Raw genomic sequence first — 15,197 nt, 5'->3', positions numbered from 1 at the left:
TTGTGTAGTTTCCTTTTTTTTTTGTGTATTGTAAGGTGGGAAAACAGTGGTCAAGGTTCCAGTGGTCAAGGATTCCAGTCATCGTGGTCAAGCCTGAAGATAACAGCGCCTCCTATTGTTTTGGTTTCTTGTGTAATTGCTCTGTTTTGATTGTCTTTTTGTTTTTCTGTTTTTTTTTCTTTCCTGTAGAATGGCAGATGAGGATATGACAGTTTAAGGCACTTACTGAATTAGTGCAACAGCTCCAGGTAGAAAATGCAAAACTTAGATCAGAGGCAAGTCAGAGTTCATCCTCTGTCCCCACGGGTGCTCTCCCTATCAGGGAACAACAGCCTCTGTCTGCTGGTGCTAGTGTTATGGGTGGTTCTCCTATATCAAATCCTGTGGGAGCCATAGAACGTTATGTTTATGTACCACGAGAACGCAAGTGCCCTAGATTTTCTAGGAAACTATCCCAAGACTCTTTGATAGTAGAAGATTGGGTTGAGGAGGCCCGACGTCATCTGTCCATGCGCCCAATGTTACGTTCTGAGCAGGTTTTGGCCATTTTTGATCTCCTGGATGGTGAAGCTAGGACCGAGGTTAGGTTCCGTCCCGTATCTGAACGAGATTACCCTGAGAAGATCTTTAATATACTAACTGATGTTTATGGGTGTTCTCCGTTTTATATTAATCTCCAGAAGCAGTTCTTCCAGTGACGACAACTAGAAGGTGAATCATTGAGAGAGTATTCTCATGCTCTTATGTCCCTCATGGACGTGATCAAACGTAAAGATTCAGCATGTTTTGCTAATCCAGACACTGTACTACGAGACCAGTTTATAGAATTTGTGAGAGATGGCATGCTTCGTTGTGAATTACGTCGTCATGTTAGATTAGATCCTACTTTGAGTTTTCTAGATGCCCGACAGGAAGCACTGCGTTGGGTGGAAGAGGGTGATAACCTTGGTGTACAGCGGGCTCGTGCACAGTCTTGTAGTGTCACTAATACTACAGAACTCTCAGCACATTCTAATGCTGTTCTTGGTAAACCTCTAGACGAATTGACTGAAGTTAAGGAAAGTCTTCGTAAACAGCAGGTTCAGCTTGATAATATTCTGAAGCGCTTAGAGTTTTCTGTTCCCCAAGCTGCTCCAGGATCCTTTTTGCAGCCAGCTCCCGCTACACTGAGGGGTGGGGCCCGTAGCTCACAGTATCGTTATCATTCAGATGGTAGACCTATATGCTTGTGCTTTAATCAACCTGGTCATATTGCAAGATTTTGTAAAGCTGATCTTGGTACAATGCAGAGGGTAGCTCCAGGGCCTAGGTCTGTCACACAGTCATCAGAAAACGAATGCCCCCCGACAGCATTGCCCATGCGTTGGGTGGGGAATTCTTGGGCATTTCCCCTGTTGAGGAGCCTCGACTCCTAGGTCGATGTCCAGTAGTAGACATTACTTTTGGTGGGGTGACTGTGGCATGTTTGCTAGATACAGGATCTATGGAGACTACGGTCACCCAGCAATTTTTTGAGCAGTATTTGCAGCCACATTTCCGGTTTCAGCTGCAACCTTGCCAGTGGCTTAAGCTTAAAGCAGCCAATGGCCTTGATATTCCTTATTTGGGGTATTTAGAAACAACCATAGGCATACTTGGAAAGACTTTGCCAAAGATGGGCATTTTAGTTGTGAAAAATTCTGTCGATCCTGCTATCCAGTTGAAGCGAGAACAGGTTCCTGGCCTGCTAGGAATGAATGTTATTAGTAGCTGTTACCAAGAACTGTTTTTAGAGCATGGGACGAGGCTATTTAACTTTCCACCTATCAACCATGCAGGGAATGTATGGCAGAGGGCTTTTTCTGAGTTTCAAGTTTTGGAACGTACACTAGAAACTGGGGATGTGGGTCCAGCTCGAGTTCAGAAAGGCCCAGCTGTGCGAGTGCCAGCAGGCGCTATGAAATTGGTTCCGGCAACTTGCCACCAGGGGTTGGGGACTACATTTAATGCTTGTTTTTTGGAACCTGTGTCATTTGTTGAAGGCCGGTTGCCTGGGGACCTTCTTGTTCCATCTGCCTGCTTATCTGTTGCCTGTGGGGTGGTGAAGGTACCAGTTATTAATGTGGGAAGTCAGGATCGTTGGCTTTGGCCAAAGACCGTACTTGGAGAATTGCATATTGTCCAGTCGCCTGCTTTAGCATCTCCCGTCCAGTTCCATCTACAGAATGATGACTCTGAGGCAGTAGCATTTATCCAGTCGGTTGAAGTAGAGAGTAGTTCCAATGTTGATCTTTCCCAGCTCACTTGGCCTACTTTGTCTTGTCGAGAACATCAACAAGCCCAAGCGTTACTTGAGAAATGTGCCCATGTATTCAGTAGGGGTGACGGAGATTTGGGCTGTACTGATTTACTGCAGCATACTATCCCATTATTAGACGATGTGCCTGTACGCCAGCGATACCGTCGTCTGCCACCTTCTCAATATGATCTGGTTAAGACTCATATTCGAGAGCTGGTTGAACAGGATATAGCTAAGCCCAGTTGTAGTCCATATGCCTCACCCATAGTTGTGGTCCAAAAAAAGGATGGTTCTATTCGGTTATGTGTAGACTATCGCCAGCTTAATGCCAAAACTCGTAAGGATGCTTTTCCTCTGCCTCGAATAGAGGAGACCCTGGATGCGCTTAGTGGGGCCAAGTGGTTTAGTACATTGGATCTGGCTAGTGGTTATAATCAGGTTTCAGTAGCCCCTCAGGATAGGGAAAAGACTGCGTTTTGCACACCATTTGGGCTATTTGAGTTCAATCGTATGCCCTTTGGGTTGCGCAATGTGCCAAGCACCTTCCAACGGCTCATGGAGCGTATCAGAGCCTCCATGCTCTCTTGTTATATCTGGATGATAGTCATTTTCTCCAGTACTTTTGACCAACATCTGGAGCGTTTGGAGATGGTATTGAGTCGGCTTCAAGCCCACCATTTAAAGGTAAAACTGAAGAAGTGCCACTTCTTCCAAACAGAGGTTGGGTTTCTGGGTCATGTGATATCGGCGGCTGGGGTGTCAACTGACCCAGAAAAGATCCGGGCTGTTGCTGAGTGGAGCAGGCCTAATTCTCTTAAAGAGTCGCGGTCATTTCTTGGTTTCGCATCGTATTATCGTCGGTTTGTGGAAGGGTTTGCTGGCTTGGCAGCCCCCTTGCATAAATTAGTTGGTGTTCTACAGGGCACCCGGAAGCAGGCGGCATCCATTAAGTAGGGTTCCTTTGCACAATACTGGAATGAAACCTGTGAACGGTCATTTAATGACCTAAAGGAACGGCTCATTCAAGCTCCCGTTTTAGGCTATGCTGATTTCACACTGCCTTTTTTCTTAGAGACGGATGCAAGTCATTTGGCTTTGGGCGCAGTTCTGTCACAAGACCAGGGGGGGCTTCGGAGACCAATTGCTCTTGCTAGTCGTGGGCTTCGACCAAGTGAGAGGAATATGACGAATTATAGTGCAATGAAGTTGGAGCTGCTGGCCCTTAAATGGGCAATGACAGAAAAGTTTAGAGAATACCTTCTTGGTAGTAAGGTGACTGTCTATACTAATAATAATCCACTGCGTTACCTTGAGTCTGCAAAATTGGGGGCTGTTGAACAGCGCTGGGTTTCCCAGCTTGCTTTATTTAATTATGAGATCAAGTATCGACCGGGTGCTGCAAACCGCAATGCAGATGCACTTTCCCTCTGCAGATCAACCTACTATTGCATTACCTGGTATTACTGTCCCTAAGCCAATTTTAATGCAGGAGAGACCACCTGGATTGAGCCCCCAGGTGGTGGAATCATCAACAGTGGATGCTGTCCCTGCTCGGAATAAGGCTGATCTGAGAACATTGCAGGCCGCAGATATGTGTATTAAAACCTTTCTACAATTTTGGGTGCAGGGGCAGCGTCCAACTGTTGCTGAGTTGAAGGGTATGCCAAGGGATGTTCAGCAGTTGGTAAAGCAGTGGCCTAGGGTGCGAGAAGTGGATGGTGTTTTGTACAGAACAGTTCAGGTGCCTCCTTCAAGAGAGTTACTAGCCTCCATGATAATCACGGCCATCAAGGGGTAGAGCGTACAACAGATCTTATACGTCAAAGGTGTTTTTGGCCTAATATGTGGAAAGATGTAAAGAAATGGTGCACTGAGTGCAAACGTTGCACTGTTGCCAAGGCCTCGCAACCCAAGGTGAGAACATTTTTGGGAAGTTTGTTAGCTAGTCGACCTCTAGAAATCATTGGAATTGATTTTACAGTTCTGGACCGAGCAGGTAATGGGCAGGAAAATGTCCTCGTTGTAACAGATATTTTCTCTAAATTTACACAAGCCTACCCCACACCCGATCAAAGGGCGAGCACTGTGGCGAAGATCGAAGACCGAGAAATGGTTTTATGTTTATGGGGTGCCATAAAAAGGATTCACTCAGATCAGGGGCGAAGCTTTGAGGGCGAATTGTTGAGGCGCTTGTGTGACCTGTATGGTGTTACTAAAAGTAGAATGACCCCGTATCATCCGGAGGTTAATGGTCAATGCGAAAGATTCAATCGAACACTGCATGATTTGCTCCGCACTTTGCCACCTGAACAGAAACGTAAATGGCCGAAATTGTTGCCACAGCTCCTCTTTGCATATCACACCGCAGTGCATCAATCGACTCAACATTCTCCCTATGAGCTGACGTTTGGGCAGAAGCCTAAACTGCCTGTTGATCATCTGCTTGGCAGTAGTGACGAGGTCGAAGAAGAGTGTACCCCGTCAGATTGGGTTGCTCAGCATCATGAGTACTTGACTTCTGTTTATACTAGCGCCCGAAGGCACTTGGAGACTGCAGCTGAGCGCCGTAGGGCTGGCTTTCCTGAGTCAATATCTATACTGCCATCTGGTACTTTAGTGTACTGTAGAAATCACTTTCATGGGCGTCATAAGATTCAGGATGTCTGGAGTTCTACAATGTTTGAAATTGTGAATTGCACTGATGAAGTGGGGACTTTGTATAAGATGAAGCCACAAGGAAAAGATGGCCCGGAGAAGGTCATGCATCGCTCAGAGCTTAAGTTGGTTCCCCATAGTATAGATAGGTCTGGTCAACGTATTAGACATTTTTCTTCTCCTTCCCCTAGTCCCAGTAATGAATTGAGTTCTGGGGACTCTGAAGTGGGAAGTCCGCCACAAGTAGCTGTGGTTTATACTAGAGTGGGTGCCCAAGTGGATTTTAGTCCCCAGACATTAGGCCATGGTGTTAGTATGGCTGAGACAACAGGATTCTCTTCCCCTATTAGATGTATAAGAGAACCTACAGGAGTGCAGTCCCAAGTAACTACACCAGAGCAGGATTCTGATTTAGTTGAGAGCCCATTAGATCAGCCTGTTGGTCAGCCAGTAGTGACCGGCCCTTCTCTTAGACGCTCTACTCGTAGGACAGCAGGTCAACACCCAAACCCTTTTCATCTCCCCCAGGCTGTGGCACAGAATGTCCCCATTAGTATAGCAGAGGTGAGCTCCCTCATTACCCCTTTTAGACTTATGTATTTAAATAAAAGGTCTTGTTTATAGTAATTCTGCCTTTAAGTTTATTCATTGAGTTGAATAGCCTTGCGGGGAAACCTTTAACTGATTTGGGGATCTCCTACCCAAGTAAAATCGGAGTGGCGTAGTCAAGAGCAGTTTAAAGCAAATAGAACATTACTAAGCCCCATTACACTGTTCTGACTTGAATGAACAATATTGAATGCTAGTGCTTTCTAAATGACCACTTGGTGTAGGTAATGAGAAATTAAGGGATTTGTGTGTAGAGTTTTGAGGTGACAGTTCAACAAATCTGACTCATGTGTCAAAAGAGGGGAATAGTGTTTATAGTTTAGGGTAAAGGTGCTTTTTTATTAACCGCATTATGGTTTTGAAATTTTAGTTCAAAAGCCTGGAGAAAGCCTTTTCAAAGATGGATCAATACCAACTTTCGTGATCCAACTTCATGTACAGAACACGCAAGTACTGCACTTCAATGTGTTTGCAAATAGCCTTTCTGAATGTGCTAATGTGGCTAAAGTCTCTTACTGTATTCACAGAGACCAGAGCTTGTTATGTTTAGCCAGAAAATGCTCACCGCCTGTACAATTTAGAAGCACACTTTTATTGCTTCTGAAAAATAAAATGAATGACATAGCTCTGATCTCTGTGAATACAGTTAGAGGTAATGGTAACTTTAGCCACATTCAAGGTTCAAGGTTCAAATTTTATTATAAGCCCAATGGGCGATTTTTGGTGCAACATACAATATGTAAACATATCATACAAAACACACCAACAAAACAGTGGGAACAGCAGTGGGAATAAAATAATTTCTGTACCTATTGCTTTTAAGTTTAGGCATACTTACGTGTATAACGTATATTTATTAATGCACAGGCTTGCGTAGGCTGCAGCCTAGGGGCCCCACGTCTGAACCGGTCGAACCAGTTCACCAAATTGGACTGAATCGTTCTATACGGTTCGCGTCTCGAGTCAGCGCTGATCCATAATTTACTAAAGTTACTAACTTTCTAGAGTGACAGACAGCCCCTCCGACTAGAAATAAACTAATAACCTGAAGTATATGCTAGTTACTACAACAGTTCACTGAACTGAGACGTGCTGAGAGAACTGATGAGAAGTGAACTCGGGTCCATCCGTCTCTCTGGCCGCAGGCTCGTGCCTCGTAGACCTCGTTAAACCACGCCCCCCTCCGCTACAAGATCTAATACTCATTTAAAATGCAAAGATGACAGCCAATCACAACAGTGGCCGTTTTTACTGAAGTCTCACAGCAGACACGCCCCTTGAAACAGGGCATTCAGCCAGAGGGCAAACAGCAGTATAGAAAAAATGCCTTTTATTTCTAAATTGACATTTTAGAATACATTATAAAATAATACACAAATGCCATGCCATGGGACCTTTTAACAATTGTAAATAAAACCACTTATAGAGCACCAACTAATCCACTTTTCATCAAACTACAAGCACAACAATTTAGAGATATAGTTGACTTTAAAACTGCACAAATTATGTATAAAGTATATAATCAACAATTATCGAAAAGTATCCAAGGGTTATTTAAAATAGAGAGAGAGCAAGTATCACTTAAGAGGAACTTTTGTATTACAAAGGAAACTTATAAGAACAAATGTTAAGTATCACTGTATTTAATATATAAAATGAAAATATTGAATGGATACGAAAAGGAATTAAGTTAGTATTGCATACTGATTGTATGATTTCTGGGATTATATAAGAAGTCTAGTTTGGTTGGGTTGGTATTCGGTTTGATATAGATGGACAGAAACGAAGAAATTAGATGGAAATGTGAATTGCTATGTATGAAAGTAAGCATCTGTGTATACATGTGTTTATGTGAGTGTAGGTACTGTAAATAGATATATGGTGTATGTACATATGTAAAGCATCTACTTGTTTTGTATTTAATTAAGGGATAAAAATAGAGAAAAAGGGGGTAGGACCAGAAAAGTTGGTTTTGAACTTCTTCCTACTCCTTTTGAACATGGGAAATTCTTTGATTTTGAATTACTTACAATAATTTTGGAAGCTTGCATTGAGAAGTCTATGTTCTTATTTATTTGTTATTTTAATTGTATTATATATGTGTAAGTATGTACAACCCCAAATCAGAAAAAGTTGGGACAGTATGGAAAACGCACAAAAAAAAAAGAAGTGATTTCTAAATGTACTTTGACTTGTATTTCATTGCAGACAATATGAACACAAAATATTTCATGTTTTGTCTGTTCAACTTCATGTCATTTGTAAATATGCATCCTTTCCTGTCATTCAGACCTGCAACACATTTCAAAAAAAGTTGGGACAGTAAAGCATTTACCACTTTGTTATGTTGCCATTCCTTTTCACAACACTTAAAAGACGTTTAGGGACTGAAGACATTAAGTGATGAAGTGTTTCAGGTGTAATTTTGTCCCATTCTTCCTGCAAACAAGTCTTAAGGTGGGCAACAGTACGGGGTCTTCGTTGTCGCATTTTGCGCTTCAAAATGCGCCACACATTCTCTATTGGAGACAGGTCGGGACTGCAGGCAGGCCAGTCAAGTACCCGTACCCTCTTCCTCTGCAGCCAGGACTTTGTAATCTGTGTGCAGAATGTGGTTTTGCATTGTCTTTTTGAAATATTCATGGACGTCCCTGGAAAAGATGTCTTCTTGAAGGCAGCATATTATGCTCCAAAATCTCTATGTACTTTTCAGCATTAATGGTGCCTTCACAGAAGTGCAAGTTATCTTTGCCAAGGGCACTGACACAACCCCATACCATGACAGACCCTGGCTTTTGGACTTGTTGCTGGTAACAGTCTGGATGATCCTTTTCTTCTTTGGTCCGGAGCACACGGCGTCCATTCCTCCCAAAAAATACCTGAAATACTGATTCATCTGACCACAGTACACGTTTCCACTGTGTGATGGTCCATCCCAGATGCCTCCGAGCCCAGAGAAGTTGACGGCGCTTCTGGACACTGTTAACATAGGGCTTCCTTTTGGCACAGTACAGTTTTAACTGGCATTTGTGGATGTAACTACGTATTGTGGTACTTGACAAAGGTTTGCCAAAGTAGTCCTGAGCTCATGTGGTGATATCGCTTATAGATGAATGACGATTCTTGATGCAGTGCCGCCTGAGGGATCGGAGATCACGGTTGTTCAGCTTAGGCTTGCGCCCTTGTCCTTTACGCACTGAAATTCCTCCAGATTCCTTGAATCTTTTAATTATGTTATGCACTGTTGAATGTGAAATATCCAAATCTCTTCCTATCTTTCTTTGAGGAACATTGTTTTTAAACATTTCAATAATTTTCTCACATATTTGTTGGCAAACTGGCGATCCTCTGCCCATCTTTGCTCCTAAAGTATTAGACCTTTCTTGGATGCTACTTTTGTACCAAATCATAATTACGATCACCGGTTGACATCACCTGTTTCAAATCACATCATTATTTAACCATTTTGCCTCATTACTAGCCCTAAATTGCTCCTGTCCCAACTTGTTTTGAAATGTGTTGCAGGTCTGAATGACAGGAAAGGATGCATATTTACAAATGACATGAAGTTGACCAGACAAAACATGAAATATTTTGTGTTTGTATTGTCTGTGTGGCGAGCAGCGAGGCTGAGGGACCGTGAGAGCGGTCGCCACAGTCTGCAATGAAATACAAGTCAAAGTAAATTTAGAAATCACTTCTTTTTTTTTTTTTTTTTCGTTTTCCATACTGTCCTAACTTTTTCTGATTCTGATTTGGGGTTGTATATTTATATATATATTATTTATTTTTACTTATATGTTCAATAAAGAAGAAGAATCACATCACAACTGCTAGCCCATTCCACCATTTGACCTTTCACTCTAGTTGGTTGAGGAGCCAAAGGAATAGATCTAAAATCAATTACCATATCCCTAGTTTTTTTTTTAAGTTTACTTGCAAAAAGGTGCTGTGATACCATGTCATAAAATCATTCACCTTAGTCAGCACACTAACGATAACAGTATCATCAGCAAATTTTTAAATAAAACTGTCTGTGTGTTTACTCACACAATCGTTACACAACTTCCACAATTTTTGAAGAGAAAGCGACTTTTGGAATATATTATGAAAAACAGGGCCCAGCTGATCCGCACATGTCTTAAGTAAACGTCATAACGTGTATTACATCCTGCTGATTAAAAAATGTACACTCCATATTACACAGTCTCATTCCTAAGCACATTAATTTTACTAGTAAAATCCTCCACATCAAATCTAGAATAAAAACTATTTATTTCTTGTGCCAACTGTATATCGGATTGATAACCAACCAATTTTATGGGGGCATTACTTTTACTTTTATATCCCGTTATAGTATGCATACTCTCACAGGCAGAGCCAAGTCAATTTCTTCTAAGATCCCCCTTGTGAATCCTGTGCCTCGTGCAGAGGCCCTGTCTTCAGCGGGGATCATCACCGCGTGTTACGTGACCACGCTGAAGCTGCACTCTCTAAGGCCGGCTGTCCGGAGTGTGATAAATGGCACTGTCGACCCTACGGGCTCGACTCGCCAGCATCAATGAGGACCTCCTCTCTGGAGGAACCAACTATGGTTCTCTGAGGTGACTCACAGAGGCCTCCTCACGCAGGTGAAGGGCAACCCGTCCCGACTTGTGGGCCCTTCTTGTATGCCCCATCAACGGATACCACGGAACCTCCCAGAAGGGGTGTTGAATACTATTTCTGCTATTAACTATTATATATAAACTATTTTAGTTTTTATCTAAGCTCTATATAAACAAATGTATAACACATTTGCAATATCATATGGCCCCGACTCTGTCCGGTCTAGTTTTTATCTAAATCCATATAAAGAAATGTATAACACATTTGCAATAATTATAGGCCCGACTCTGTCCGGTCTAGATTTTATCTAATTCCATGTAAACAAATGTATAACACATTTGTAATAACTATAGGCCCCGACTCTGTCTGGTCTAGATTTGACCTATAATATGACGGGAATATTCATTCCCTAGTTTATCTGTCCGGTCTGGTTTTATCTAAACTCCATATAAGCAAAAGTATAACACATTTGCAATAACTAAAAGACCCGACTCTGTCCGGTCTAGTTTTTATCTAACTCCATATAAAGAAATGTATAACACGTCTGCAATAATTATAGGCCTGACTCTGTCCGGTCTAGATTTTATCTAATTCCATATAAACAAATGTATAACACATTTGCAATAACTATAAGACCCGCATTTTTGTCCGGTCTAGTTCTTATCTAAATTCCATATAAACAAATGTATAACACATTTGCAATAATTATAGGCCCAACTGTCTGGTCTAGTTTTTATCTATAATAAGACGGGAATATTCATTCCCTACACATACCCTTATATGAGGCTCACACCTCGTTGGCCTCTTTTTGGGACTCTTAACTTTTACTCTTCTATAGGCCTTGGGCTCTCGTCCCAGGCCATAGTATGGGGCGAAGTTTTTAAGCAAGCACAGCGTTTTAAATTGGGTTCCCATAGCGTAGCTACGCAATAAGAGACTACTCTCGAAAGGGAACGACTCGGTTACTAACGTAACCTCGGTTCCATGAGAGAAGGGAACGAGTATTGCGTAACCCGCTGTGCTATTGCTTTGATCAGGGGATCACTTCAGTCGATTTAACCTGAAATCCTATGGCATACATTGGCTTTTATAGCCGTAGGCCATGGCCATTCTGGCGGTAGTTGACGTGTTAGGGCGGAAAGCGACCCGATTGGTTTCCACGCCTCCCCATAGGTTCGTGCAGTTACCGCAGCACAGCCAATCAGTGCGCTAGTATACTCTGCTTAGGTCTGTTGTGCAGCTGCACTGTGTTTTACATACATTAAATTATAAAGATCATTTTTGGCTTCAATATCTCGAGAAAAGGAGAACATTTTCCCATAGCGTAGCTACGTAATACTCATTCCCTTCTCTCAGGGAACCGAGTCGTTCTCCCACCTAAAGTACTGCTACTGTGTACTGTAATTATACTGTATGTGCATGTAGTATAAAAACCATGTAGGTGAGTCTGTAGACCAACTTCCCTTGTGGTCATTCCATGTATAAGAACATGGTCAACTAGTGCTTTGTGTTTCATCAGGAACAAATGTCCTTTGATCCCATCCCCTTCATTTTTCTTTTCCTCTCCTCCTCCTCTTTCTCTTTGTCTCCCACCACTAGGATTCATTTTCAAAGCACATAATCCTCCATGATCCTATTTATAATATCCTGAGATTCTAATTGGTGTCATCAGTTTTGCTACTTAATGTTTATACATGGATAAATGTGTGCTATTTGAGTTCACAGTGTGACACGGGAGGTAATTATATTGTGTTTATTTCTAAAACTGAACGAATGGTTTGGGCCAACTGAACTAGTTATAGTGTGTTAGCAATCGAGAAAAACTGTAATGAAGCTTTGCTTTACGCAGTTTAAAAATATGTATATCATTAAATAGAAGCACAGCTGCTGAAAAGCAGTAATTAAAACACTGCTTACATTTATATTTTATTCTGTGGTGGCAGATGGTACGTGGCAAAGCTTTTTCTTAGGGTGGCAGTTGCAAAACGTAGTGTTTCAGTGTTTTGGAAACATGTTGTATGTTAAAAGCATACACCCCATGACATCTATTTAAATATACTATTTCATGCAAATAGTATATTTAAATAGCTCTATGCAAAGTTAGAACTGCCAAGAGACACTCACTCCACAGTAAAAACGTAAACACTTCATACATAGTGCACACAACAACACCCAGACCAAGTTATCATAGTAATGATTTTGTTTTTAGAACTTGACTTACTATGCATCACCTCTTGCAATGCTAATAACACATAATAAAGAACGCAACTTCGTCTTTGGTTAAGATGAATTTAACATTCATCCATTTATTTTTAAGGAATATTTATAGAATGGTCTATATGTAGAAATATGTAGGTTTGAATATAATGAAATGGTAAAATTATTCTAGTTTATAGAGACTCCATGCAGTTAACACAGTTAACTCCATCCAGTTAACTCACTCACCTAATGACAAGATCATGGGCATCAATGAGAGCACCATAGTGGGATCCTTTGAGGTTCCCAGAATTCCCCACTACAGCACAGGTTCTGCAGCGGCCTGGGCCAGCATCAGAGTAATCTTCTTCATTTGGGAAGATGTCAAATAACATCTTGGCTACCTCTTTGTAGTTCACTCCACTCTTATATTGTAGCTTCTGTTCAAATATTATGGAAAAACATACATGATTATCAGAGCTGTCTTCTCTGCTAAAATAAGTTTAATTCAATGAATTTACGTGGTACAAACAACTAGATTTTCTTATTCAAGTTCATTTATAATTAATGTCAATAATGATATTGTATAGATAATCTTATATTGCACTTACTTGCCACCACTGATAGAGGGCGGTGCTGAGTATGCTGTTTTTCTTAGTCAGTAAGGGTTGGGTGTGGGGGTCGTAGTGCTTTTGGAACCAGGTGTCATGAGCGAGGTCTACCACACACTGACCACATGCGCATGCTCCAAAGATAAGTCTTTGTACAGAAGGTCGAGAGAATATAAATAGACAGATGATCACACTCACACTTAAGGTGATGTATCGAGCTCTTTTGGTGGCAAAGCACAGCATCTTTTACTCTCTTGAGCCCTTGAACAAGAAAAGTATTTTAGTAATTATTATAAGTTTAATTACTTAGTAAAAAGTGTTTATATTATATTCTCTATTTTTATCATTGTATATGAATTACACTAAAAACTTTACCGCAGGCATGGTTAAATAGCAAGCTATAGTTGCAATCAAAATTATTCAACCCCCTGGACCTGCAAGACATTTTGCTGCCAAGAACAACATGTTATGAAAACAATTCAACAAAGGCATCAGTAAACTATTATAGAAAGTTTATTAATACACATTTGAGTGATTCTGAGAATGTTAAGTTGATGAGAAATGAAAAAAAAAAACCTCTCTCTAAACATCAGGTCTCTAAACATTTTTGTTCCAAATTATTCAACCCCCAAAAGTCATTTTTTTTGTGCAGAATCATTTATTCTTTATAACCTCCAATAAAGGCTGCCTGTAAGTGCTTACACTCTAAAAATGGCTGGGTTAAAAACAACCCAATTGGCAACCCAGCGCTGGGTAAATATTGGACAGAACACATGCTGGGTTAAATTAAACCGAGACAAAAACAGTAAGGTTGTCCTTAAACCGAGACATGGGTATATACCCAAAGTGCTTTCAACTCCCTTCAGAGCACAGGTCATTTCATTGATGGCCTTGCCCGAGTCGCAGGGAGAAAAAGATGCTAGCCTGCTCTGCCCAGTCAGAGCATTGAGAGTATACCTAGAGCACTCCGCCCCTTTCAGGCAGTCAGATCAGCTCTTTATATGCTTCGGTGGCCGCACTAAAGGTTGTGCTGTCATGAAACAAAGACTGTCATTGGCTTATAAGTCTAAAGATCTCGTTTGCCCTATAGGCATCAAAGCCCATTCCACTAGAGGCATGGCCTTGTCATGGGCATGGTCATGTGGCATTTCTATCGAAGATATCTGTGCGGCGGCAGGCTGGGCCTCTCCGTCCAGTTTTATTAGACTCTATAATTTGAAAGTTCCTGCTTTACAAGCGGGAGTTCTCTCCATCTAGGCTTGGGCCCGTTTTGTGCTCTTTATTCATGTACAGATTGTTTTCACAAGCATGTGTTACATTACACCATAAGGCCCGACTATGTCTGGTCAGGTGTTCATACGGCCCGATTTTATCCGGCCACTTCATTCCCTTATAGGCCCACTTTCGTCGGCCTCACCAGGGATTTCATTGCTACCCATGATCATGTGTCTCTGGTTCCTCGGACCAGGTTGGGTCAGTCAGCACACACAGTGTTTTACATTGGGTTCCCATACGCAATATGAGATACCTCTCGAAAGGGAACGTACTCAGTTATTTTCGTAACCTCGGTTCCCTGAGAGAGGGAACGAGTATTGCGTTCCTTGCCGTGCTTGTGCTTCTCAGGTATCGCTTCAGTCGATTTTTAAAACCTGATTTCTATGGCGAAGCAGGGTCTTTTATAGCCTCAATATGCACATTTAGGAGACCCTTTTCGGCTGGTTTTTCTAGCGACCCCCCATTGGCTCGCTCTCTCAGCCGCCTCACCATAGGTTCCTGCAGTTGCCGCAGCACGGCCAATCAGCGCGCACCTCGCTCTGTTGTATTGCTGTGCAGCGGCACTGCGTTTTACATAGATACTTATATGAATAAAAGTTTTGCTTCATATTCTCGAGAAAAGGAGTTTCTCATACGCAATACTCGTTCCCTCTCTCAGGAAACCGAGGTTACGAAAGTAACCGAGTACATTTTCTCAAATGAAATGGTAAATTCTCATGAAGTGACGGTTTATGTGTTTGTGTCCTCATATAGTGACACGGCAGAGACTACAAAGACAGTGAGCGAGTGTGTGTGTGCGAGTGTGTGTGTGTTGCCCACGTCATTCACACACAGAACATGCAGGAGTAATATTTAAATAGTATTTTGCAGTTTAATATTCACAGACACTCGTATATATTCGTCTACAGTCTGGAGCCCTGCGCTTAGATAAACACTGACGCAACTTAACGCAGCTGCAGGGACCG

General features: G+C 41.8%; 1 protein-coding gene across 1 annotated transcript in view; it reads right to left on the bottom strand.

Annotated features, from left to right (window-relative positions):
* The window catches only part of st3gal1l3 (ST3 beta-galactoside alpha-2,3-sialyltransferase 1, like 3), a gene marked incomplete at both ends in the record, with an annotated part of 79,259 nt that extends 66,059 nt beyond the window's left edge, over positions 1 to 13,200 (bottom strand). Inside the window, 2 exons of the mRNA XM_079830071.1 lie at positions 12,596 to 12,786; positions 12,958 to 13,200. Of these exons, the coding sequence (XP_079686197.1) occupies positions 12,596 to 12,786; positions 12,958 to 13,200 (434 nt within the window). The remainder of the gene's footprint in view (positions 1 to 12,595; positions 12,787 to 12,957) is intronic.
* Between the last annotated feature and the right edge of the window lie 1,997 nt (positions 13,201 to 15,197).

Source organism: Gobio gobio (genome assembly GCF_949357685.1).
Source record: "Gobio gobio genome assembly, chromosome: 11".
Lineage (NCBI taxonomy): Eukaryota > Metazoa > Chordata > Actinopteri > Cypriniformes > Gobionidae > Gobio > Gobio gobio.
The sequence above is the reverse complement of the archived record's forward strand: the minus strand, read 5'-3'. Positions and strand labels throughout refer to the sequence as shown.